Source organism: Callithrix jacchus, chromosome 4, assembly GCF_049354715.1.
Source record: "Callithrix jacchus isolate 240 chromosome 4, calJac240_pri, whole genome shotgun sequence".
In the NCBI taxonomy this organism is placed as follows: domain Eukaryota; kingdom Metazoa; phylum Chordata; class Mammalia; order Primates; family Cebidae; genus Callithrix; species Callithrix jacchus.
The window spans coordinates 106,013,623-106,040,863 of record NC_133505.1 but is presented as its reverse complement, the minus strand read 5'-3'; the positions used below and the strand labels follow the sequence as shown (position 1 = coordinate 106,040,863).

The 27,241-nt window shown below is 36.1% G+C and overlaps 1 protein-coding gene across 1 annotated transcript in view; it reads left to right on the top strand.

Moving 5' to 3' along the window:
* The window catches only part of MCHR2 (melanin concentrating hormone receptor 2), a 64,808-nt gene extending 38,972 nt beyond the window's left edge, over positions 1-25,836 (top strand). The window contains exons 5-6 of the mRNA XM_017971280.5: positions 10,388-10,507; positions 16,896-25,836. Coding sequence (XP_017826769.2) covers positions 10,388-10,507; positions 16,896-17,211 — 436 coding nt within the window. The 3' untranslated portion in view covers positions 17,212-25,836. The remainder of the gene's footprint in view (positions 1-10,387; positions 10,508-16,895) is intronic.
* The last annotated feature ends 1,405 nt before the right edge of the window (positions 25,837-27,241 follow it).

Below are 27,241 nucleotides of genomic sequence, written 5' to 3'. Positions count from 1 at the left end.
TTAATTTTAGTGTAAGGTGTCAGGAAGGGGTCCACTTTCTGCTTTCTGCACATGGCTAGCCAGTTTTCCCAACACCATTTGTTAAACATGGAATCCTTTCCCCATTGCTTGTTTTTGTCGGGTTTATCAAAGATTGTATAGTTGCCCGGCAGAGACCCAACGAGAAAAGAAAACTTCAGGCCAATATCCACGATGAACATAGATGCAAAAATCTTCAATAAAATATTGGCAAACTGATTGCAACAGCAAATCAAAAAACTTATTCATCATGATCAAGTAGGATTCATCCCGGGGATGCAAGGCTGGTTCAACATACACAAGTCTATCAACGTAATTCACCACATAAACAGAACCAAAAACAAAAACCACATGATTATCTCAATTGACGCAGAGAAGGCCTTTGACAAAATTAAACAGCCCTTTATGCTAAAAACCCTCAATAAACTCGGTATCGATGGAACGTATCTCAAAGTAATAAAAGCTATTTATGACAAACCAACAGCCAATATCATACTGAATGGGCAAAAACTGGAAGCATTCCCTTTGAAATCTGTCACTAGACATGGATGCCCTCTATCACCACTCCTATTCAATATAGTACTGGAAGTTCTAGCCAGAGCAATCAGGCAAGAAAAAGAAATAAAGGGTATTCAAATAGGAAAGGTGGAAGCCAAATTGTCTCTATTTGCAGATGACATGATAGTATACCTAGAAGACCCCATAGCCTCAGCCCAAAAACTCCTGAAACTGATAAGCAACTTCAGCAAAGTCTCAGGATATAAAATCAATGTGCAAAAATCACAAGCATTCATCTACACCAATAACAGACTTAAAGAAAGCCAAATCAAGAACGAACTGCCATTCACAATTGCTACAAAAAGAATAAAATACCTTGGAATACAACTCACAAGGAACGTAAGGGACCTCTTCAAGGAAAACTACAAACCACTGCTCAACGAAATCAGAGAGGACACAAACAGATGGAGAAACATTCCATGTTCATGGTTAGGAAGAATTAATATCGTGAAAATGGCTATACTGCCCAAAGTAATTTACAGAATCAACGCTATCCCCATCAAGCTACCACTGACTTTCTTCACAGAACTGGAAAAATCCACCATGAACTTCATATGGAACCAAAAGAGAGCCCGCATAGCCAAGTCAATTCTAAGCAAAAAGAACACAGCGGGGGGCATCACACTACTGGATTTCAAACTATACTACAAGGCTACAGTAATCAAAACAGCATGGTACTGGTACCAAAACAGAGATATAGACCAATGGAAAAAAACAGAGGCACCGGAGGCAACACAACATATCTACAACTATACAATCTTTGATAGAAAAAGATTTTTAATTCAATCATGTCACCTCAGTGGACACCCATATATTTAAATATGGATTTTAAAGATTCACAGCAGCCAGATGCAGTGGGAAAGCAGCAATCAAGGGAGGTAAGGAATTTCCAGAGTCACCCAGAGTCAAATCTCATCAGTATGCAATTGTAGTTTGCTTGAATTGTGTCCCCTGTAAAGATATGTTCAAGTCCTACACCAGCACCCCCCATACTTGTGAATGTGACCTCATTTTGAAATAGGGTTTTTTCAGATATAATCAAGTTAAATTAAGGTCATGTTTGATTAGGGTAGGCCCAATGACTGTGTCCTGATAGGGAGAAGCAGATTTTAAGAAACACAGAGGCACACAGAAAAGAGAATACATGTGAAGACAGAGGCAGAGATTGGAGTTATATGTGTGTAAGCCAAGGAACACCAAAGATTGCCAGAAACCAGCAGAGGCGGTAGGAGGGAGCATAGAGCAGATTCTCCTTCAGAGCCTATAAAGGACCAAACTTGCCAGCACCTTGGTTTCATATGTCTAGCTTTCAGAACTGTGAGAGAATAAATTTCTATAGTCTTAAGCTATCTAGTTTGTGCTAATTTCTTACAGCTTTCCTAGGAAACTAATAGAACTATCATAGCCATTTTATACAATTTAATTTAAAAAGAAATTAAAAGTCTTTAATTTGATATGTGAACACAAAATTGGAATTCATGATTAAATTCTCTGAGCAACTACCAATGGCCAATAACTGCCAGATATTTTTCCATGTGCTGTCTCAGATTAGCCTGGCAGATTCCTTTCTCCTACTCCATCACTTGTCAAACCAATGAGTCATTTCTGCATTATGTGGACATAGCCAAAGAAGAATGGAGGTAAAGGACCTGCAAATGCACAAATCCAGTAAAAAAAATTCATATGTGTGCATGGCTTGTTCATTTTAATATAACAAAGCATTATAGACTAGATGGCTTGTAAACAGTACAAATTTATTTTTTACAGTTCTGGAAGCTGGAAGTCCAAGATGAAAGTGCCAGCATGGTCAAGTTCTGATGACAGCCCTCTTCCAGGTTGCAGTCTGCCAACTTCTCATTCTAGCCTTATGTGGCCAAAAAAAAGAGAGACAGGAAGCAAGCTGTCTTGTGTCTCTTCTTATAAGGACACTATTCCAATTAATGAAGGCTCTATTCTCATGTTTTTACTTCCCAAAAACATCACTTCCTCATACCATTATATTGGGGGTTAGGTTTTCAACATAGGAACTTTCAGAGAACACAAACATTTAGAACGTAACAGTGTAACATAGATAGGATTGGACTTACAGTTCCAAAATGGCAGCATAGAAACAAGCTAACTGCACCCCCCATAAGCCCTCAGAAAATAAAAAACAAATACACAGTACCAAGGTTATCATTAGAAATATCCCAGAACTCCAGAACTCAAATATGAGGATAAGACTGTTCCTTGGGCTTCAGAGAACTGAAAAAAACAAAATAAAAAAACCTCTAAGCAGACTGCAACAGAATCAGACTTCCACATCTGTGACACCCTCTCCCCCATTCTGCCTGACACCAAACACATGAAAAACATCCCCCCAACTCACAGTTTCTACTCTGAAAAAAATGAGATCAAGGTAGACACCAGCTTTCCCACCACCTTGGGTTCCCTAACAAAATACCTGTCTCTGCCTTAACCTATGGGAAATATCACAAGTGCTGGAAGGGAGAAATATCCCTGAGAACAGACAGAGACAAAGTGGATAGGTGGGACATTTGCTCTGTAACTCAGCCAAAGAAGACACTAAATCCGAATGGCTATTCACACTGCAGGAGGTATGTTCAGCAGATGTTCTGAGCACAAACCCCTAGCCAGGCTTCCCACACCTCCAGGATATATCCTTTGGGACCTCTCCCATTAAAGACAGGCTGTGACTGATGGGTTACTAGCGTCTCATCCTCATATTTGAGTTCTGGAGTTGTGGGATATTGCTAATGATAACCTCAGTGCTGTATATTTGTTTTTTATTTTCCAAGGGCCAAACTAGGTGGTTAAGGCATCACCTAGAGCCAAATAATCTCTAAGTAAATATATGTAATAAAAACCAAAACAAGTCAGACAGAGAAGACTGAAATAAATAGCAAATCCTCAGTGCAAAGACATAGATGTGCATCCACAAGAAGCAACAGCAGTGAACCATGATCTCCCCAAATGGACAAAGCAGGGAACTAGTAACTGACCTTAATGAGACAGCAATATGTGATCTCTCTGCCCAATAATTCAAAATAGTAGTTTTGCGGAAACTCAGTGATCTCCAAGATAACACAGAAAACCAATTCAGAAATATATCAGAGAAATTTAACAAAAAGCCTGAAATAACTTAAAACATTAAAAAGAAAGCTTGGAACTGAGAAATACACATGTTGAACTGAAAAAGTTACTAAATTTCTCAACAGCAGAATGGGTTAAGCAAAGGAAAGAATTACTGAGCTTGAAGGCAGGCTATTTGAAAATAATCAGAAAGAAAAAAAGAATGAAAAGAAATGAAGATACAGAAAAAATTACTTCAAAAGACCAAATATAAGACTTATCCATGTTCAAGAGGGAGCTGAGCAAGAAAGAGCAAGGAGCAGAAAGCTTATTCAAAGAAATAACAGAAAATTTCCCAAAACTTGAGAAAGATGTAAATATCCAGATGTAGGGAAATCAGAGAACACCAAACAAAATCAACCGAAAGCAGATAATAAATTCTCAAAAGTCAAAGAAAAAGATAGAACTCTAAAATCAGGAAAAGAAAAGAAGCAAATAACGTATAAAGGAGCTCTAATTCATCTGGAAATGGACTTCTTACCAGAAACCATACAGGCCAAGAAGAAGTAAAATGACACTTTCAAACTGCAAAAAAATAAAAATAAAAAATAAAAAAAATTATAAGATACTGCAGTCAGCAAAACTATCCTTCAACTATGAAGAAAAGATAAAAGTGTTTCCCAGACAACAAGACGCTGAAGGAATTCCCCACAACCAGATCTGTCTTACAAGGAATGCTAAAGGGAGTTCTTCTCTTGGGAAAAAACAAGCAAACAAACAAACACTAATGTGCAAAAAGAAAACATTTGAAGATATGAAACACCTGGATAAAACTAAATACATTGGCCGGGCGTGGTGGCTCACACCTGTAATCCCAGCACTTTGGGAGGCCGAGGTGGGTGGATCACGAGGTCAACAGATCGAGACCATCCTGGTTAACATGGTGAAACCCCGTCTCTACTGAAAATACAAAAAATTAGCTGGGCATGGTGGCACGTGCCTGTAATCCCAGCTACTTGAGAGGCTGAGGCAGGAGAATTCCTGGGCAGAGGTTGCAGTGAGCCGAGAGTGCGCCATTGCACTCCAGCCTGGGTAACAAGAGCGAAAATCCATCTCAAAAAAAAAAAAAAAAAAACTAACTAAATACATCAAAAAGCAACAAGTATTAAAATACTCTAATATTGTAATTGTGGTATACAATCCATTCATAATTCTAACATGAAACCCAAAAGACGAATCTATCAAAAACAATAACAGCTATAGTGACCTGTTATGAGACAGATAATATGAAAATATGTAAACTGAGACAACTAACAGTTAAAATATGGGGGAATGGAGTTAAAGTGTAAAACTTTTTCCATTTTTCCTTTGCTTCTATTCTTTGTGATGTAAGATAAATTATCATCTCTTTAAAATAATTTGTTATATGTGTACGAGTTTTTGGCAGCATCATTGTAACAACATGGCAAAAATCCATAATAGACTTTTTTTAAAAAAGTAATGAATTAAGACATTCCACTAGAGAAAATCACTTTTTCACAAAGGAAGATGGTAAGAAAAGAAGAAAGGAAGAGAAAAGTTACAAAACCAGAAAACAAGCAACAAGATGGCAGTAGTTAAGTCCTTACTTATCAATAATAATACTGAATGTAAATGGTCTTGATTTTCCAGTTAAAAGGCAGAGAGTGGCTTAATAAAGAAATAAGACTCAACTATATACAGCCAAGAAACCCACTTCACCTATAAAGACACACATAGACTGAGAGTGAAGAGATGGGAAAAGACATTCCATATAACTGGAGATCAAAAAGAGCAAGAGTAGCTATATTTAGATAAAATAGATAGACTACAAATCAATGACTGTAAAAGAAGACAAAGAAGATCACTCTATAACAATAAAGGAGTCAATTCAGCAAAAGGATATAACAATTATAAGTATCTCTGCACCCAACATTGGAGCTCCCAAATATATAGAGCAAACACTAATAGATCTGAAGGAAAAGAGAGGCTGCTGAGTAATAATAGACAGAGACTTTAACACACCATTCTCTGTAATCGACAGATCATCCAGTCAAAAAATCAACAAAGAAACAGCAGAGTTAAACTACACACTATTAGGTCTACAGACCTAATAGACTTGACATTTACAGAACATTTCACCCAACTGTTGCAGAATGCAAATTCTTTTCATCAGCATGTAAAATATTCCCCAGAATAATCCTATCAAGCCACAAGACACATCTGATTAGATTCAAAAAAGTAGAAGTTATAGCAAGTATCTTCAACCACAGTGGACTAAAACTGGAAATTAATAACAAGAGAAACCTTGGAAAACACACAGACACATATAAATTAAATAGCATGCTCCTGAATATCAGTGGGTTAATGAAGATATTTAGAAAGAAATTTAAAAATTGTTTTGAAACAAATGAAAATTGAAATACAGCATAACAAAATCTATCAGATATAGCAGAAGCAGTACTAACAAGGAATTTTATAGCAATAAATGCTTATATCAAAAAGCAGAAATACTTAAAAAACAACCCACCTTAAAGAATGTACCTTAAAGAATTAGAAAGGTAAGGTCAAACCAAACCCAAAATTAGGAAAGAAATAATGAAGATTAGAAAAGAAATAAATAAAGTTGAGACTAAAAAAAATACAGATGATCAACAAAATGAAAAGTTGGTTTTTCAAAAAGATAAAACCAACAAATCTTTAGCTAGACTAAGAAAAACAGAGAGAAGATCCAAATAAACAAAATCAGAAACAAAAAAATGGAAACATAACGACTGAGATCTCAGAAATACAAAGTATTGTGGGAAACTGTAATGAATAACTAAATGCCAACAAATGGGAAAATAAATAAATTCCTGGAAACATATAGCCTGCCAAGATTGAACCATGAAGAAATAAACAACCTCAACAAACCAATAGTTAATAAGGAGACTGAAGCTGTAACAAAAAGTCTTCTTTTGAAGAAAAGTCCAGGACCTGATGGTTTCACTGCTCAGTCCTACCAAACAGTTAAATAATTAATATAAATTCTCTTCAAACTTCAAAAAAAATGGAAAGAAAGGAATATTTGCAAACTCATTCTACAAAGCCAACATTACTCTGATACAAAAACCAACCAGAGATACACTAAAAAAGAAAATTACAGACCAATATTACTGATGAACATAGATGCAAAACTCCTCAACAAAATACTAGCAAACAGAATTCAACAACACATTAAAAAGATCATATATCACAAGCAAGTAAAATTCACCATACAGAAATCAATAAATGTGAGGACAGTTCACCATACACAAATCAATAAATTTGATTCATCACTTTAACAGCACCAAGAACAAAAACCATATGATTTCAATAAATGCCAAAAAAGCATTCAATAAAATTCAGCATCCCTTTCTGATAAAACCTTCATCAAACTGGTTATAAAAGAAACATACCTCAAAATAACAAAGGCCATACATGACATAGCAACATTTAATTTTGCACTGAATGGGGAAAAATTGAAGGCCTTTTCTGTAAGATCCAAAACAAGACAATGATACCTACTTTCACCATTTTTGTTCAACATAATGCCAGAGCAATTAGGAAAGAGAAAGAAATAAAGGACATTCATATTGGAAAGGAAAAAATCAAATAGGCTTGTTCACAGATGGCATAATATTGTTTAGAAAAACCTGAAGACTCCACCGAAAAACTATTAAAACTCATAAATGAATTCAGTAAAGTTGCAAGATACAAAATGAACATATAAAAATCAATAGTATTTATATATGCAGTAATTAAAAATCTGACAAAAAATCAAAAATGCAATTGTCTTCAAAATAGCTACAAAGGACATAAAATACCTAGTATTCAATTCAACCAAAGAAGTTATATATCTGTACAAGAAAAACTATAAAACTCTGATAAAAAATACACATATAGATAGATACCTGATGAAAGAAACAGAATGCAAAAAAGATAGTCCATAATAGATGCTCATTAATTGGAAGAATTAATATTGTTAAAATGACATACTACCCAAAGCAATGTACAGATTCAGTGCAATCTCTCTCAAAATACCAATAACAGTTTTGACAGAAACAGAAAAAAAATTCTAAAATTTATATGGAACCACAAAAGATCCTGAATAGCCAAAGCAATCCTGAGGAAAAAGAACAAAGTGGAGGCATCATGCAACCTGACTTCAAAATTCACTAGAAAGCCATAGTAACCAAAGAAGCATGGTACTGGCATAAAAAGACACAGTTATCAATGGAACAGAATAGAGAATGCAGATATAAATCCACACATTTATAGCCAACTCATCTTCAACAAAGTTGCCAAGAACGTACAATGGGGAAACGACAGTCTCTTCAATAAATGGTGCTGGAAAAACCGGAAAACTATATGCAGAAGAGTGAAACTAGACCTCTCACCATACACAAAAATCAAATTGAAATTGATTTAAAACTTAAATCTGAGACTTGAACCTATGAAACTACAAGAAGAAAACATAGGGAAATGCTCTAGGACATTGGTCTGGGCAAAGACTTTCTGTGTAAGACCTCAAAAGCACAGGCAACCTCAGCAAAAGTGGATAAATAGGATTACCTTAAACTAAAACACTTTTTCACAGCAAAGAAAACAATCAACAAAGTGAAGAGACACCCACAGAATGGAAGAAAATATTTGCAAACCATCCGACAAGTGATTAATAACCAGAATATACAAAAAGCTCAAACAACTCAATAGCAAAAAACCTCAAAAAATCCAGTGTAAAAAATGGACAAAAATCTGAACAGACATTTCTCAAAATAAGACATACAAATGGCCAACAGTTAAGTAAAAAGTGCTCAGTATCACTAATCATCAGAGAAATGCAAATCAAAACCACAAGGAGATATCATCACACCCCAATTAAAGTGGCTTTTACCAAAAAGACAGGCAATAACAGATGCTGGCAAGGATGTGGACAAAGGGGAACCTTCATACATTGTTGGTGAGAATGTATATTATTTACAACCACTATAAAGTCTCCCTGAAAAACTAAAAATAGAACTACCATATGATCCAACAATTCCACTACTGGGTTTATATCCAAAAGAAACAATATTAATATATCAAAAAGATATCTGTACTACCATCTTTACTGCTGTACTATTTAAGATAACCAAAATATGTAATTACTTTAAGTACCTATCAATATGTGAATAAATAAAATGTAGTATATATATACAATAGAATATCATTCATCCATAAAAAACAAAATCCTGTTATTTATAGCAACATGAATAGAACTGAAGGTTATGTTAAGTGAACTGAGCCAAGTACAGAAAGACAAATATCACATGTTCTCACTTATACGTGGAAGCTAAAATAGTAAATCTTGTAAAGATAGTATATTGGTGGTTACCAGAGACCAGGAAAGGTAGAGGAAGTGGGTAAAGAAGAGAAGTTGATTAAGGGGTACAAAGATACCCTTTGATAGAAGAAATAAGACCTAGTGGTTTATGAATCAGGATAATTATAGTTTAAAGTATCCTATTGTATATTTCAAAATAGCTAGAAGAGAATAAGTTGAATGTCTCTCACATTTAAAAAAGACAAATATTTAAGATAATATTCCAAAAATGATTTGATTTTTACAAATTATATGAATGTATTAAACTATCACATATACTCTGAAACAATGTATATCTATTATGCATCAGTGAAAATTATTTAAAAGAAACATATATAAGATTGTTTATTCATATTTCTCCCACCAGCATTGGCTATCCTCACAGACAAAAGCCATCAGCCAATTGAAAAGTGAAGAGGTCCTTAATCACTGGCGTTAATAGATAAATATGGGTCCCAACCTATCTAAAAGGAGAGCACAACCTGAGGCTGACTATATGATTATATGATTTTGGCCTGTGTCAAAGGAACAAACAATAACAACAAAAAAAGATGTGCTATTTTGCACTAACATCTGCTTCTGCTTCTCCTATTTTTGGTTGGTCATTGTAAAATATATTCGGAGGTTGCAGCCTCTCTTATTCCTCCTAGAGTTAAGTCTTTAAGTTGAACAGCAGTTGGAACAACTGTGTTGCATTCAGATTCCCTCTGGTCCCAGGTGCTCTCTCTGCCATTCTTGCCACACCCACACAAATTGGGCCTACCTCCTTTCACTGAGACTAGGATTCTGTCAGGTAAGAGGACACTTGGCATCTGTGCAGAAATGGAGTGGACTCAACTGACAATCCAACCTCCCGCTGCTTGCCTGGGTTCAAATTTTACCCCTGCCAGTTACTGCTGGGTAATCATGGGCAAGCCACGTAACCCCTCTGTGCCTCAGTTTTTTTCTTCTGTAATGTAAGGGTATTAATGACATTATACTCATGGGGTTTCACAGATTCAATGGGTAAATTATATACAAAATGCTTAGAACAGTGCCTACTATACAATAAAAGTTACATACTGTTGCCTGTCATTGTTAAACACTGAAGATTAATAATAGGTAGCCTCACCTGTTCTACACTCAGTACATTTGGGTTTGGCTAGAGAAGAGACAAGCATTGTTAGTGAACAATGAAGATCAGGGCCTCTCTACAATAAAGCAACCAAAGATCTTGAGCTTTTCCACAAGGACTTTTATCCTGGACTCTGAAAAATGAAAGAATCATATCTTGGAAACTGCAAAAGCCAATTTCTAATTCAATTAATATAATGGTGTTCTCTCTCTCTCATTTTACAGGTATACACTTTATTTGACTATAACAACTTTTTTTTTCCCTCTACCCTTGATTTTGGTGTGCTATATTTTAATTTTATGCTATACTTGGGAGATGTATCAACAGAATAAGGATGCCAGATGGTAAGTGTTTGCCTTTTTTGCTTTATTTGTTAAAAGAACAATTTCGATAGCCTAAGATATCTACAACAAAAACTTAGGCAAAAGTGATTTGAAACATACCACATTTAGACATGTGGACATTGATATATGCCTATACAAAGAATTTCTGGAAAATAAGACATGTACTAAATAAACAGCTAAAGAATCTCTCAGTGACAGATGTTGAAATCACTGATGTAATGGTTTCATTAAATGCATACAGAACTCAAGATTCTATTTCAAGAATAATTTTATATTTGTTATTAACAGTTATTTAACTGTTTCTGTTGTTCATAATGCAGATTTGCATGCATATGTAAATATCTTAGATGTTATGTGCAACCTTTTAATTTTTGTCTTACATTAATAAAGCATAATCCATTTGGGAATAAAAAGGAAGTAGCCACAGTTATAGAAAAAAATTAGCTTATAAATGTATCCCAGGGAGCTGAGTTGGTGAGAAGGTTAAAATGAAATCATATGGAATATCAGACACCAATAGCTGGAGAGAATGCCTGAGCCTTTTTAAAACAGTTCTCCAAATAAGATCATTTTGCTTCTGACACTTTTCTCAGAAATGCTAAGAGCATCTTATGAAACAAATCTCATACACATGCAAGAAATTAGAGGAATGACAGTGCCTACTCTGATAAACTGCAGGGGAATCATTGTCTTCAAATGACTTTTAGTTCCCATGCTTTTAAAATTATTCCCAAGTTTTGTTCATCTGTTTCCCCCGTGTCCCAGAAACATTTCCTAATGTTTAAATGCCTAAATATGAAATAACATGATTAAATATTGGAATCTTAAAATATGTTTTATTTTAGAATAATTTGCATTTCTGAAAAGTAAATAGTAGCAATATAGGACAGATAGTACAGCAGATGTATACAGGGTTTCCAAATACCTCCCACTCAGTTTTCCCATTGTTAATATCTTACATCATCTAGGACATTTATCAAAACAAAGAAAATTGTATTACCTTACTGTTAACTAAATTCTATTATTTTTTTCTTTGAGACAGAATTTCACTCTTGTTACCCAGGCTGGAGTGCAATGGCGCCATCTCAGCTCACCACAACCTCCACCTCCTGGGTTCAAGCAATTCTCCTGCCTCAGCCTCCCGAGTAGCTGGGATTACAGGCGTGCGCCACCATGTCCAGCTAATTTTTGTGTTTTCAGTAGAGACAGGGTTTCACCATGTTGACCAGGATGGTCTCAATCTCTTGACCTTGTGATCCACCTGCCTCAGCCTCCCAAAGTGCTGGGATTACAGGCATGAGCAACCGCGCCCAGCCAACTAAATTCTATTTTTTATTGGACTTCACTAGTTTTTTCATTAAAGTCCTCAATCTGTTCCAGATTCAATCGAGAATAGCACACTGCATTTAGTTATCATGTCTTCCCAGTGTCCTCTAATCTGTAAATTTCTCACTCTTTCCTTATTTTTCATGACCTTCGTAGTCTTAAGGAGTACTATCCAGGTATCCTGTAGAATGTTCCCAATCTGGGTTGTTGGATATTGTATTATGATTAGACTGTACTTACATGTTTTTGGAAAAGAATCAACTCTTCTTATATAGAAGAATCAATGTATCACAGTATATCTGGGGTCACATGACAGCTACATTATATCACTGTTTAGCCTTGATTACATGGTTAAGGCAGTGTTTGCTAGGTTTCTCCACCATGAAACTACTGTATATCCTTTTCTCTATTCTATTCTTTGGAAATGAGTCACTAAACATAGCTTACCTTCAAGGGGGAAGCAAAAAGATGGAAATTAAGCTCCAACTCCTGAAAAAGGAGTATCTACATAAGAATCCCTATATTATTTGTAATTCTTCTGTAAAGAAGGTCTGGCTCTTCTCTCCTCATTTTATTCAATATTCATATTAGTATAGACTGATATATTTATTTTATACATTGAGTCATAATTTAATGCTTTGTTATTTATTTGGTCTCTCAAAATGTTCCAGCTTTGAACTTTACATGCCAGAAGAGAGTGGCATAAATATTTAAACACTGAAGGAAAAAAATTATACCCTAAAATAGTATATCCCGCAAAAATACCCTTCAAACATGAAGGAGAAATAAAGACTTTCCCAGATGAACAAAAGCTGAGGAATTTCATCAACACTAGACCTGTCTTACAAAAAATGCTAAAGAGAGTACTTCAATCAGAAAGAAAAGGATATTAATGAGCAATAAGTAATCACTTGAAGTTACAAAACTCACTGGTAATAGTAAATATCAAGAAAAATGTAGAATATTATAACACTGTAACAGTGGTGTGTAAACTACTTTTGCCATAGTTGAAAGACTAAATAATGAACCAATCAAAAATAACTACAACAACTTTTTGAGACACAGATAATACAATAAGATATAAAACTAGTAGGTTTTTACTAGTTTTCTTTTTGCTTGTTTATGCAAACAGTGGTAAGTTGTTATAAGGTTAAAATAATGACTCATAAGAGTATTTGTAAGCCTTATGGCAAGCTCAAGTCAGAAAACATATGATGGATACATTTAAAAATAAAAAGCAAGAAATTAAATTCTATCACCAAAGAAAATCACCTTCACTAAAGGAAGACAGGAAGGAAAGAAAGAAGGAAGAGAACAAACACCACAAAACAACCAGAAAACAAATTTTCAACTACACAGACACAAATGGACTGAAAAAAAAGGAATGGAAAATATATTTAATACCAAAGGAAACCAAAGAAGAGCATGAGTACTTTCATCAGACAAAATAGATTTAAAGATGAAAACTTTAACAAGAGACAAGGTTAATACATAATGATAAAGGTGTCAGTTTAGCAAGGGCATATAACAAAAATTTAAAATATATATGTACCCAACACTGGAGCATTCAGCTACATAGGCCCCAATACAATAGTAGCTGGAGACTTTAATAACCCACTTTTAGCTTTGGACAAATCTTCCAGACATAAAAATCAACAAGGAAACACTGAACTGAATGTGCAATGTAGACCAAATAGATCTAATATATATTTACAGAACATCTCATTCAACGGCCGCAGAATATACATTATTTTCCTTAGCACATGGATCATTCTCAAGGATAGAATATATGTTAGGTCAAAAAACAAGTCTTTAAAAATTCAAATAATTGAAATAATATCAAACATCTTCTCTGACCATAATGGAATGAAATTGTAAATCAATAACAAGAGAAATTCTGGAAACTATACAAACACATGGAAATGAGAAAGTATGCTTCTGAATGACAAGTGGGCCAATGAAGAAATTAAGATGAAAGTTAAAAAATTTCTTGAAACAAATGATATTGGAAACACAACATACTAAAACCTATGGGATACAGCAAAAGCAGTGCTAAATGGGAATTTTATAGCTCTAAGTGCCTACATCAAAAAGATGAAAAAATGTCAAATAAATGGTCTAATAATGTACCTTAAAGAACTAGAAAAGCAAGAGCAAACCAAACCCAAAATTAGTAGAATAAAAGAAACAATAAAGATCAAAGCAGAAATGAATGAAATGAAATTGGAATGAAAAAAAATACAAGAGATCAATGAAACAAAAATCTGGTTTTTGAAAATTAAACAAAATTGACAAATCTTTAGCAGATTAACTGAGAAAAAAGAGAGAATATCTAAATAAATAAATTTAGAAATAAAAAAGTAGGCATTACAACTGATACTACAGAAATTCAAGGATCATTAGTGGCTATCATGAGCAACTATATTTCATTAAATTGGAAACTCTAGAAGAAATGGACAAATTCCTATATATATATATAAAACCTACCAAGATTGAACCAGGAAGAAATCCAAAACCTGAACAGACCAATAACAAGTAATGAGATCAAAGCCAAAATAAAAAGTATCCCAAGAAACAAAAGCCCAGGACCCAATGGCTTCACTGAATCCTACCAAACATTTAACTAATACAAATTATATTCACATTATTCTGAAATATGAAGGAGCAGAGAATAATTCCAAACTCATTCTACAAGATTGGTATTACCATGATAGCAAAATCAGACGAAGACACATCAAAACAAGAAAACTACAGGCCAGTCTCTCTGATGAATATTCATGTAAATATTCACAATGAAATATTAGCAAACCAAATTCAACAGCATATTAGAAATCTCATTCATCCTAAGTGGGATTTATCCCAGGGATGCCAGGATGGTTCAACATATGTAACTCAATCAACGTAATACATCATATCAACAGAATGAAAGATAAAAATCATATGATCATTTAAATTCAATATATCAAATTGAAATGTCAAATGCTGAAAAAACATTTGATAAAATTCAACATCCCTTTATGATAAAAACCTTCAAAAACCTTGGTATAGGAGGAACATACCTCAACATCAACATAATAAAAGCCATATATGACAGACACCAGCTAGTATACTGAATGAGGGAAAAACTGAAAGACTTTCCTGTAAGATTTGGAACATGACAGGGAGGCCCACTTTCACCACTGTTACTCAGTAGAATACTGATGTCCTAGCTAGAGAAATTAAACAAGAGAAAGAAATAAAGGACATCCAAATGGGAAAGGAAAAAGTCAAATTATCCTTGTCTATAGATGACATGATTTTATATTTGGAAAATCCTAAAAAGACTACACACACACACACACACACACACATAAAACAACTATTAGAACTGATAAACAAATTCGGTAAAGTTTCAGCATACAAAATCAACATACAAAAAATCAGTAGCATTTCTATATGCCAAGAGTCAACAATCTTAAAAAGAAATAAAAAAGTAACCCATTTATAATAGCCACAAATAAAATTAAATACCTAAAAATTTACCCAAAGAAGTGAAAGATCTGTATAATGAAAACTATAAAGCATTGATGAAAAAAATTGAACAAGACACCAAAAAATGGAAAGATATCCCACATTCGTTGATTGAAAGAATCAACATTGTTAAAATGTTCATACTACCCAAAGAAATCTACAGATTCAAAGCGACCTCTATCAAAATACCAATGATGTTCTTCACAGAAATACAAAAAACAATCTTGACATTTATGTGGAACCACAAGAGTCCCAGAATAGTCAAATACATCCTAAGCAAAAAGAATAAAACTAGAGGGATCACATTACCTGACTTCATATAATACTATAAAACTGTGGTAACCAAAACAGCATGGTACTAGAATAAAAACAGAGACATAGACCAATGGAAAAGAATAGAAAACCCAGAAACAAATTTACACATCTACAGTGAACTCATTTTCAACAAAGGTGCCAAGAATATACACTGGGGAAAAGACAGTCTCTTCAATAAATGCTGTTGGTAAAACTGGATATCCACATGCAGAAGAATGAAACTAGAACCCTATTTCTCATTATATATACAAATTAAATCAAAATGTATTAAAGACTTCAGTCTAAGACCTCAAACTATGAAACTACAAGACAATATTGGGGAAAATCTCCAGGGCATTGGTCTGGGCAAAAATTTCTTACTCCACAGTCAAAGGCAACTAAAGCAAAAATGGAAAATTAGGATCACATCAGTTGAAAAGCTTGGCTATCTAAATTGCCAGGATTTAGAAGCAGCCTACGTATTCATCAGCAGATCAATAGATAAAGATAGTGCGGTATGTATACACAATGGAATACTATTCAGCCATAAAAAAGAATGAGATACTGTCATTTGCAAAAACATGGATGGAACTGAAAGTCATTATGTTAAGCAAAATAAACCAGGCACAGAAAGACAAATGTCACATGTTCTCACTTACTTGTAGGATCTAAAAATCAAAACAATTGAACTCATGGACACAGAAAGTAGAAAGATGGTTACAAGAGGCTGGGGAGTGTAGTGGGGGCCTGGAGGTGAGGTGAAGATATTAATAGGTATTAAAAAATAGCTCAAAAGAACAAATAAGGCCTAGTATTTGATAGCATAACAATGTGACTATAGACAATAATAATCGTACATTTAAAAATAACTGAAAGAGTGTAATTGGATTGTTTGTAATACAAAGTATAAATGCTTGAAGGGATGGATACCCAATTCTCCATGATATGATTATTACACATTGCATGCCTGTATCAAAACATCTCATTTATCCCATAAATATATACACCTACCAAGTACTCACAAAAAATAAAAATAAAAATTTAACAAAAAAAAATGTTCCAGCTTTGGAAACTTTGGAAAGTTTTCAACAAGAATAAAAAAGAATGTATTACAATGCCCTGAGTAAGTAGGATTATAATAATGAGCTTCATATTTCACTGCAAAGCCATTATGAACTGTCCAAAAGGTCCTAGGAATATATTGCCCGTAATTTCTAAGGTTGTTTATACTCTGTCTATCGGATTGTTTCCTTTGCAGTTGCAATCCCAGTGTACCAAAACAGAGAGTGATGAAGTTGACAAAGATGGTGCTGGTGCTGGTGGCAGTCTTTATCCTAAGTGCTGCCCCTTATCATGTGATACAACTGGTGAACTTACAGATGGAACAGCACACACTGGCCTTCTATGTGGGTTATTACCTCTCCATCTGTCTCAGCTATGCCAGCAGCAGCATTAACCCTTTTCTCTACATCCTGCTGAGTGGAAATTTCCAGAAACGTCTGCCTCAAATCCAAAGGAAAATGACTGAGAAGGAAATCAACAATATGGAAAATACTCTGAAATCACACTTTTAGGAAAGATCACCATGAATCTAAACGTGATTGTCTATTTTACTGGTATTATTAGAAAGGATAGGTGTACAAATATGTTTATGCCCATTCTTCTTATGTACTTGTGACTTATCAGCATGGAACAGAAGTGTGAGCATGCAAATGCAATGAGTTTAATATGCTAACTTTAGCAAGATGCAAAATGTTGATCAACATTATGGGTAGGGAATGGGATAGTCTAATATACCTAAGCTTCATGATGATGTATACTATTTCAGCATGTTCTAAACTAGTCACTAATGAAAATGGCCATCCATGGCCATTGACTCAAAACTCACCAAGGAACATGACCTTGCCCTCCACACTGTGGCCTCACTGTAACAGTGTCCTCAAGGTTTCTAGGAGGGTATCACCTTACAATGAAGTCTGAAATTCGGCTATTTTTTATCTAAAAAATGCCAGTTTTATATGGTTCAATCTAATTCCTTCAATAACTAAGCCCCACTTTTTAGAGCAACAGTTATCATTTATTGCACACATGCAATGTGTAAAATTACATGTAATCTGTGAAATAAGTATTATTACCTTTGTTTACTAAGGCTCAGAGAAGAGAAGTTCATAGGCCTAATGCTTCAATGGCTATCTAGGAGCTGGGCTAACATTCAACTCTACCTGTTTCTTTTCTATTGCACCACCTTGACAACCTGTACTCATCATACTGGAGAACCCAGTAACTTGGAGTTTCTTTTGCTTTCTCCTGTAGCCCTACAAGAGGAGAACTAAAGTCTGATAGAAATGAGTTGATGTTTTAAGCATTCTTTTGGATTTACCTTTGTTCTCACACCTGCAAACTGTAGAAACTAGCATCTGCACTTTAATAATAATAATAACACTTTAATAATAATACTTTACTTTTGGACTTGTAGCACCATTAAGAAACAGTCTCTTTATGTTACAATTTTAAAAGCATTCCCTTTAGGTTACAGTATACATGTTTGTTCCAAGGCACAAAAAGTCATTAGCCCTTACATTTTCATGGTATTCATTACATCTATCTTTTTCTCTTTAGACTTACATGTAGTTAAAAAAGGAAACAATACATTTAAAGCCTGGGTCCTACACTAAGATAAATATTGTTATTTTGTTTGTGGGCAAAATCTGTAAACCCACCTTCTTCATCTAAATACATAAAATTGCTTGCTCCATAAACATCTGAAACCAATTTTCAATCAGTCCTTTCTAGAAAAAGAGTTAACCACCTGATCTGCATTATTTTTATATCTCACTTGTGTTTGGATAAACTTGTATTTGAACCAACTCAGATGTGAATTTTAACCCAATTTATTTTACTCTAGAATTTTTAGGTAACATTTCATAACTGGATAGATATTTAAGTGCATATCTGGTTGAATGGTTCTGTAAACAACATGAGAACTACAAACTGAGAGAGGTAGCATCTGAGACATTTTATTTCAACAGCTGAGGCTAGAGACCTACAGGCACAGCCAGATGCTCCTGTAAAACGTCAATCTGAAACTGTGTCATGGTCACAGTTTCAGGGGTCTTCATTCTCACTTTTCTAAGGTGCAACAGTCAGAACTCAGTGAATAATACGGACTTCTGAAGACCTAGCACAATGGGTCAGAAACATCTTATGTGATAATTAAAAAGCAATTGTTTACTTTCATTGTCTTTTTTCATACAGAAAATATTATGATTTTAAAGACTTAAGTAGTTTTTTTTTTGTTTTGTTTTTTGTTTTTTTTTAATTTTTCATTGGATTATAGGTTTTGGGGTACATGAGCAGAGCATGCAAGACAGTTGCGTAGGTACACACATGGTAGTGTGCTTTGCTTTTCTTCTCCCCTTCACCCACATTTGGCATTTCTCCCCAGGCTATCCCTCCCCACCTCCCCCTCCCACTGGCCCTCCCCTTTTCCCCCCAATAGACCCCACTGTTTAGTACTCCCATTTCTGTGTCCATGTGTTCTCATTTTTCATCACCCACCTATGAGTGAGGATATGCGGTGTTTCATTTTCTGTTCTTGTGTCAGTTTGCTGAGGATGATGTTCTCCAGATTCATCCATGTCCCTACAAACGACACAAACTCATCATTTCTGATTGCTGCATAATATTCCATGGTGTATATGTGCCACATTTTTCCAATCCAGTCTATTATCAATGGGCATTTGGGTTGATTCCAGGTCTTTGCTATTGTAAACAGTGCTGCAATGAACATTCGTGTACATGTGTCCTTATAGTAGAACGATTTATAGTCTTTTGGATATATACCCAGTAACGGGATTGCTGGGTCAAATGGAATTTCTATTTCTAAGGCCTTGAGGAATCGCCACACTGTCTTCCACAATGGTTGAACTAATTTACACTCCCACCAACAGTGTAAAAGTGTTCCTTTTTCTCCACATCCTCTCCAGCATCTGTTGTCTCCAGATTTTTTAATGATCGCCATTCTAACTGGCATGAAATGGTATCTCAATGTGGTTTTGATTTGCATCTCTCTGATGACCAGTGACGATGAGCATTTTTTCATATGATTGTTGACCTCATATATGTCTTCTTTCGTAAAGTATCTGTTCATATCCTTTGCCCACTTTTGAATGGGCTTGTTTGTTTTTTTCCTGTAAATCTGTTTGAGTTCTTTGTAAATTCTGGATATCAGCCCTTTGTCAGATGGGTAGACTGCGAAAATTTGTTCCCATTCTGTTGGTTGCCGATCCACTCTAGTGACTGTTTCTTTTGCCGTGAAGAAGCTGTGGAGTTTCATTAGGTCCCATTTGTCTATTTTGGCTTTTGTTGCCAATGCTCTTGGTGTTTTGTTCATGAAGTCCTTGCCTACTCCTATGTCCTGGATAGTTTTGCCTAGATTTCCTTCTAGGGTTTTTATGGTGCCAGGTCTTATGTTTAAGTCTTTAATCCATCTGGAGTTAATTTTAGTGTAAAGTGTCAGGAAGGGGTCTAGTTTCTGCTTTCTGCACATGGCTAGCCAGTTTTCCCAACACCATTTGTTAAACGTGGAATCCTTGCCCCATTGCTTGTTTTTGTCAGGTTTATCAAAGATTGTATAGTTGTATTATGTTGTGTTGCCTCCGGTGCCTCTGTTTTGTTCCATTGGTCTATATCTCTGTTTTGGTACCAGTACCATGCTGTTTTGATTACTGTAGCCTTGTAGTATAGTTTGAAATCCGGTAGTGTGATGACCCTCGCTGTGTTCTTTTTGCTTAGAATTGACTTGGCTATGCGGGCTCTCTTTTGGTTCCATATGAAGTTCATGGTGGTTTTTTCCAGTTCTGTGAAGAAAGTCAATGGTAGCTTGATGGGGATAGCGTTGATTCTGTAAATTACTTTGGGCAGTATAGCCATTTTCACGATATTAATTCTTCCTAACCATGAACATGGAATGTTTCTCCATCTGTTTGTGTCCTCTCTGATTTCGTTGAGCAGTGGTTTGTAGTTCTCCTTGAAGAGGTCCCTTACGTTCCTTGTGAGTTGTATTCCAAGGTATTTTATTCTTTTTGTAGCAATTGCGAATGGCAGTTCGCTCTTGATTTGGCTTTCTTTAAGTCTGTTATTGGTGTAGACGAATGCTTGTGATTTTTGCACATTGATTTTATATCCTGAGACTTTGCTGAAGTTGTTTATCAGTTTCAGGAGTTTTTGGGCTGAGGCAATGGGGTCTTCTAGGTATACTATCATGTCGTCTGCAAATAGAGACAATTTGGCTTCCACCTTTCCTATTTGAATACCCTTTATTTCTTTTTCTTGCCTGATTGCTTTGGCTAGAACTTCCAGTACTATATTGAATAGGAGTGGTGAGAGAGGGCATCCTTGTCTAGTGCCAGATTTCAAAGGGAATGCTTCCAGTTTTTGCCCATTCAGTATGATATTGGCTGTTGGTTTGTCATAAATAGCTTTTATTACTTTGAGATACGTTCCATCGATACCGAGTTTATTGAGGGTTTTTAGCATAAAGGGCTGTTGAATTTTGTCAAATGCCTTCTCTGCGTCAATTGAGATAATCATGTGGTTTTTGTTTTTGGTTCTGTTTATGTGGTGAATTACATTGATAGACTTGCGTATGTTGAACCAGCCTTGCAACCCCAGGATGAATCCTACTTGATCATGATGAATAAGTTTTTTGATTTGCTGTTGCAATCGGCTTGCCAATATTTTATTGAAGATTTTTGCATCTATGTTCATCATGGATATTGGCCTGAAGTTTTCTTTTCTCGTTGGGTCTCTGCCGGGTTTTGGTATCAGGATGATGTTGGTCTCATAAAATGATTTGGGAAGGATTCCCTCTTTTTGGATTGTTTGAAATAGTTTTAAAAGGAATGGTACCAGCTCCTCCTTGTGTGTCTGGTAGAATTCGGCTGTGAACCCGTCTGGACCTGGGCTTTTTTTGTGTGGTAGGCTCTTAATTGCTGCCTCAACTTCAGACCTTGTTATTGGTCTATTCATAGTTTCAGCTTCCTCCTGGTTTAGGCTTGGGAGGACACAGGAGTCCAGGAATTTATCCATTTCTTCCAGGTTTACTAGTTTATGCGCATATAGTTGTTTGTAATATTCTCTGATGATGGTTTGAATTTCTGTGGAATCTGTGGTGATTTCCCCTTTATCATTTTTTATTGCATCTATTTGGTTGTTCTCTCTTTTCTTTTTAATCAATCTGGCTAGTGGTCTGTCTATTTTGTTGATCTTTTCAAAAAACCAGCTCTTGGATTTATTGATTTTTTGAAGGGTTTTTCGTGTCTCAATCTCCTTCAGCTCAGCTCTGATCTTAGTAATTTCTTGTCTTCTGCTTGGTTTTGAGTTTTTTTGATCTTGCTCCTCTAGCTCTTTCAATTTTGACGATAGGGTGTCAATTTTGGATCTCTCCATTCTCCTCATATGGGCACTTGTTGCTATATACTTTCCTCTAGAGACTGCTTTAAATGTGTCCCAGAGGTTCTGGCACGTTGTGTCTTCGTTCTCATTGGTTTCGAAGAACTTCTTTATTTCTGCCTTCATTTCATTGTTTACCCAGTCAACATTCAAGAGCCAGTTGTTCAGTTTCCATGAAGCTGTGCGGTTCTGAGTTATTTTCTGAATTCTGAGTTCTAACTTGATTTCACTATGGTCTGAGAGGCTGTTTGTTATGATTTCAGTTGTTTTGCATTTGTTGAGCAGTGCTTTACTTCCAATTATGTGGTCAATTTTAGAGTAGGTGTGATGTGGTGCTGAGAAGAATGTGTATTCTGTGGATTTGGGGTGAAGAGTTCTGTAAATGTCCACCAGGTTTGCTTGCTCCAGGTCTGAGTTCAAGCCCTGGGTATCCTTGTTGATTTTCTGTCTGGTTGATCTGTCTAGTATTGACAGTGGAGTGTTAAAGTCTCCCACTATTATTGTGTGGGAGTCTAAGTCCTTTTGTAAGTCATTAAGAACTTGCCTTATGTATCTGGGTGCTCCTGTGTTGGGTCCATATATGTTTAGGATCGTTAGCTCTTCTTGTTGTATCGATCCTTTTACCATTATGTAATGGCCTTCTTTGTCTCTTTTGATCTTTGTTGCTTTAAAGTCTATTTTATCAGAGATGAGAATTGCAACTCCTGCTTTTTTTTTGCTTTCCATTAGCTTGGTAAATCTTCCTCCATCCCTTTATTTTGAGCCTTTGTGTATCCAATTTGCCAGTCTGTGTCTTTTGATTGGTGCATTTAGTCCATTTACATTTAGGGTTAATATTGTTATGTGTGAATTTGATACTGCCATTTTGATGCTAAGTGGCTGTTTTACCTGTTAGTTGTTGTAGATTCTTCATTATGTTGAAGCTCTTTAGCATTCAGTGTGATTTTGGAATGGCTGGTACTGATTGATCCTTTCTATGTGTAGTGCCTCTTTTAGGAGCTCTTGTAAAGCAGGCCTGGTGGTGACAAAATCTCTGAGTACTTGCTTCTTTGCAAAGGATTTTATTCTTTCTTCACTTCTGAAGCTCAGTTTGGCTGGATATGAAATTCTGGGTTGAAAGTTCTTTTGTTTAAGAATGTTGAATATTGGCCCCCACTCTCTTCTGGCTTGTAGTGTTTCTGCTGAGAGATCTGCTGTGAGTCTGATGGGCTTCCCTTTGTGGGTGACCCGACCTTTCTCTCTGGCTGCCCTTAGTATTTTCTCCTTTATTTCAACCTTGTTGAATCTGACGATTATGTGCCTTGGGTTGCTCTTCTTGCAGAATATCTTTGTGGTGTTCTCTGTATTTCCTGTAATTGAGTGTTGGCCTGTCTTGCTAGGTAGGGGACATTTTCCTAGATAATGTCCTGAAGAGTATTTTCTAGCTTGAATTCTTTCTCTTCGTCCCCTTCTGGTACACCTATCAAACGTAGGTTAGGTCTTTTCACATAGTCCCACATTTCTTGGAGACTTTGTTCATTCCTTTTTGCGCTTTTTTCTCTGATCTTGGTTTCTCATTTTATTTCATTGAGTTGGTCTTCGACTTCAGATATTCTTTCTTCTGCTTGGTCAATTCGGCTATTGAAACTTGTGCATGCTTCGCGAAGTTCTCGTATTGTGTTTTTCAGCTCCTTTAATTCATTCATATTCCTCTCTAAGGTATCCATTCTTGTTATCATTTCCTCGAATCTTTTTTCAAATCTTTTTTCAAGGTTCTTAGTTTCTTTGCATTGATTCAATACATGATCTTTTAGCTCACAAAAGTTTCTCATTATCCATCTTCTGAAGTCTAATTCCGTCATTTCATCACAGTCATTCTCTGTCCAGCTTTGCTCCCTTGCTGGTGAGGAGTTTTGGTCCTTTCTAGGAAGCGAGGTGTTCTGGTTTCGGGTGTTTTCCTCCTTTTTGCGCTGGTTTCTTCCCATCTTTGTGGATTTGTCCGCTGGTCATCTGCGTACTTGCTGACTTTTCGTTTGGGTCTCTGAGTGGACACCCAGAATGTTGATGATGAAGTATTTCTGTTGCTTGGTTTTTTTTCTACCAGTCTAGCCGCTTCACTGTACGACTGCTAAGGTCCGCTCCAGACCCTGCTTGTCTGGGGTGCACCTCTAGTAGCTGTGGCACAGCGAGGGATGCTACCAGGTTCTTTTCTGCTCTCTTTGTCCCAGGATGATGCCTGCCTAATGTCAGTCTTTTGGATATAGAGGGGTCAGGGAGCTGCTTGAGGAGACAGTTTGTACTTTATAGGGGTTTAATTGCTGAGCTGTGCACTCTGTTGTTCATTCAGGACTGTTAGGCTGCTATGTTTGATTCTGCTGCAACAGAGCTCATTAAAAAACCCTTTTTTTTTTTTTTCTCAAAAACTCTGTGTTGAGGGGTTTGGGCTTTATTTTTGGATGTCCGATCAGGTGTCCTGCCCAGCTAGAAGGCAGACTAGCCACTGTTTGGCTGCCGAGGCTCTGTCCTGCTGTTGTGTGATTCACGCTGTTCCTGCCGGCTCTGCTGTGGTCTCTGCCACGCCCTGCGGCGGAGTCTCTTCGTTGTAGTGTGTTGCCTCAGCAACAGCAGGCTGCGTCAGCAGTGGGCGTGTATCTCAGTAGGGACGGGTTGCCTCGGCAACGGCTGGCTGTGTCAGCAATGGGCGTGTATCTCAGTTGGGGCGGGTTGCCTCGGCAATGGCTGGCTGCGTCAGCAGTGGGCGTGTATCTCAGTTTGGGCGGGTTGCCTCGGTAATGGTGGACGCCCCTCCCCCACAGAGCGTCTCGGACCGTCTGCTCGGGATAGTTTGAAATAGCGGTTTTGTTCATCCCACTGGGTATCCCAATCCCTGCAATCCCCTGGGCTGGCCTACTGTCCAAGTCTCGTTCAGTCTCAAGTCCAGCCCTCTCAAGTCTCAGGTTGCTGGTTCAACAGGGCACCCGGACAAGCGCACCCTGTGGGGATTGCTGGGTAGGGCCGGCCGCCGCCGCCCCGGCTGCCGGCTTTGCCAGGCAGACCTACTGCCTGGCGTCCCGTGTCTTTTTTATACTTGGGAGTTTCCCCGTTTTGTGGGCAACAAAGATCAGTCTGGAAATGCCGCTCTGACTCACCGTTTGCGGATTCAACGAGAAGAGCTCCAATCCTGGGTTGTTCTCACAGCGCCATCTTGAGTCCTCTCTCAGACTTAAGTAGTTTTAAAACACAGACCTTTCTCTAGTAGCATTCGCAATAGTCGTCAAGTAATTGGTCAATGAATTATTTTAAATTGTATTTACTAAGAGTCGTAAGGAGCTTTAGCATTTAATCAAAGTAGAAAATAAAAAGAGTGACTAATAAATTTATTTTTGTTCCTTTATATAGCTTTTCTATGCATAAGCATATTTATATGCAGATTTATCAGAGGTGGTTTGATAAAGATTCTTTATGTGTTTTATATGTTTGGCCAAGGTATGTATACATGTTTACTCTCAAGTGAAGTTAATAATGATACTTGGATATTTGTCACTTGATCAAAAAATAATTTATCCTTATTCTATGTTTATTCAATTCTAGGTTCCTCATTTAAACTTTGATCATCAATTAATAAAATGAATGAGTAAAAATTGCTTATATATTAATTTACTTATGGCTTGTAGCTTCTACTTTAAAGATTTTTTTATAATTTTATATTCTCTTAATAGAAATAATTTCTCCTGAATAAAGACTAAATGTTTCAGAATTAGTAAAATGTATCTTAAATATGGCCAGTAGTTTGAAGGCACTTATCATACCAAATTGTCAGAAACCTAGAGTCTTGTATTATATATTGGAAATTACTGCTTTTTGTGGGTTATAATGTCACAGGGTCACGGAACCTTGAATATGAAAGATACTCTGGAGGTTATCAAATGTTAAAGATAAGAAAAGTGAGCCACAAATAAAACAAATTTTTTTAGCACAGTTCATTGTGTTTCCAGAGACCCATACCTAAAAAGCAGCTAGAAGCCAGCCCTGAGTTCTTTCTACCAAGCCATAGTCCCTCCCTTGTAGAACAGTGTGAAAAAAACCAGTGAGAAAATTACAGTTGGTAATAGCTATAACACTTAAAAGTTTAGGGAGTAAATCAAGATTGTACAATTGTACTTTAAAAATTGTCAAATTTTAAAGAAATACTTGACTCACAATTTACTTGGATTTCCTGTCAGAATGGCAGACAGTAATTACTCGTTCACGTCAGAGTTCTATGGAATCAGCCCAAAGCAAAATAGACAAATTAACAACATTTTCTTTTACTCCCTAATTTTTGGTTGACAGCTCTCTACGCCAATAATTTAGTTCATTCTACAGAATGCCTCCTCTCTTACCTAGTTAGGAACAGCGCTACAGTTCCTACAGTTACAATTCCTTTATGACTTCACCCTAGCAGGAGTAGCATCAAATTTTTCCGTTTGTGATTTTAGCAAGTAGTTTCAATATAGCTGTAGTCCACTCAAAAGACTATACTTAATTGGTGTCTTGATTTCTGGTGTTTGTAAATTCATCATTTAACCCATATTTACAGAACGCACTATTCTGAGCTCGACTGAGAATAACATTTTTAAATGCCTAAGACACTACCTCATCTCAAGAACTGAAAATCCAGTGTCTCCTATGCTTCCTGTAGATCAACTGTACCCACTTAGGTATCCCAAAGGACAATCTACAGTGGCTTTTGATTCTAAAACACAATTCATAAAACATGCCACTAATTTAATAACTGCTTTACGAAGTAAAAACACATCATTCACATTAATAGATACACCCTAATTTTGGAAACACACATGGAACACACATTACAGAACTGAAGGAAGAAAAGAAACAGTATTGACAACTGTCAGTACATTTTCTTCTAAGATTAACTGTACTCATCTCATCAGTCTATAAAAGGATTCTTCATTAAGTGATTTCATTGCTACTATTGTCTGAATTTAAAGACAAAAGTGAATCATATCAATGGGTCAAAATTGATTAAATATCTCACAAAAAATATTTACTTTTTTCATGTAGGAATTGAGAAAAAATGGGAATAATGTTGAATTAAATGTATTGCAATAACAGCAAAACCAAAAGAATTTACTACCTTAACAACAGAAAAACTTAACATTGCATTATGAA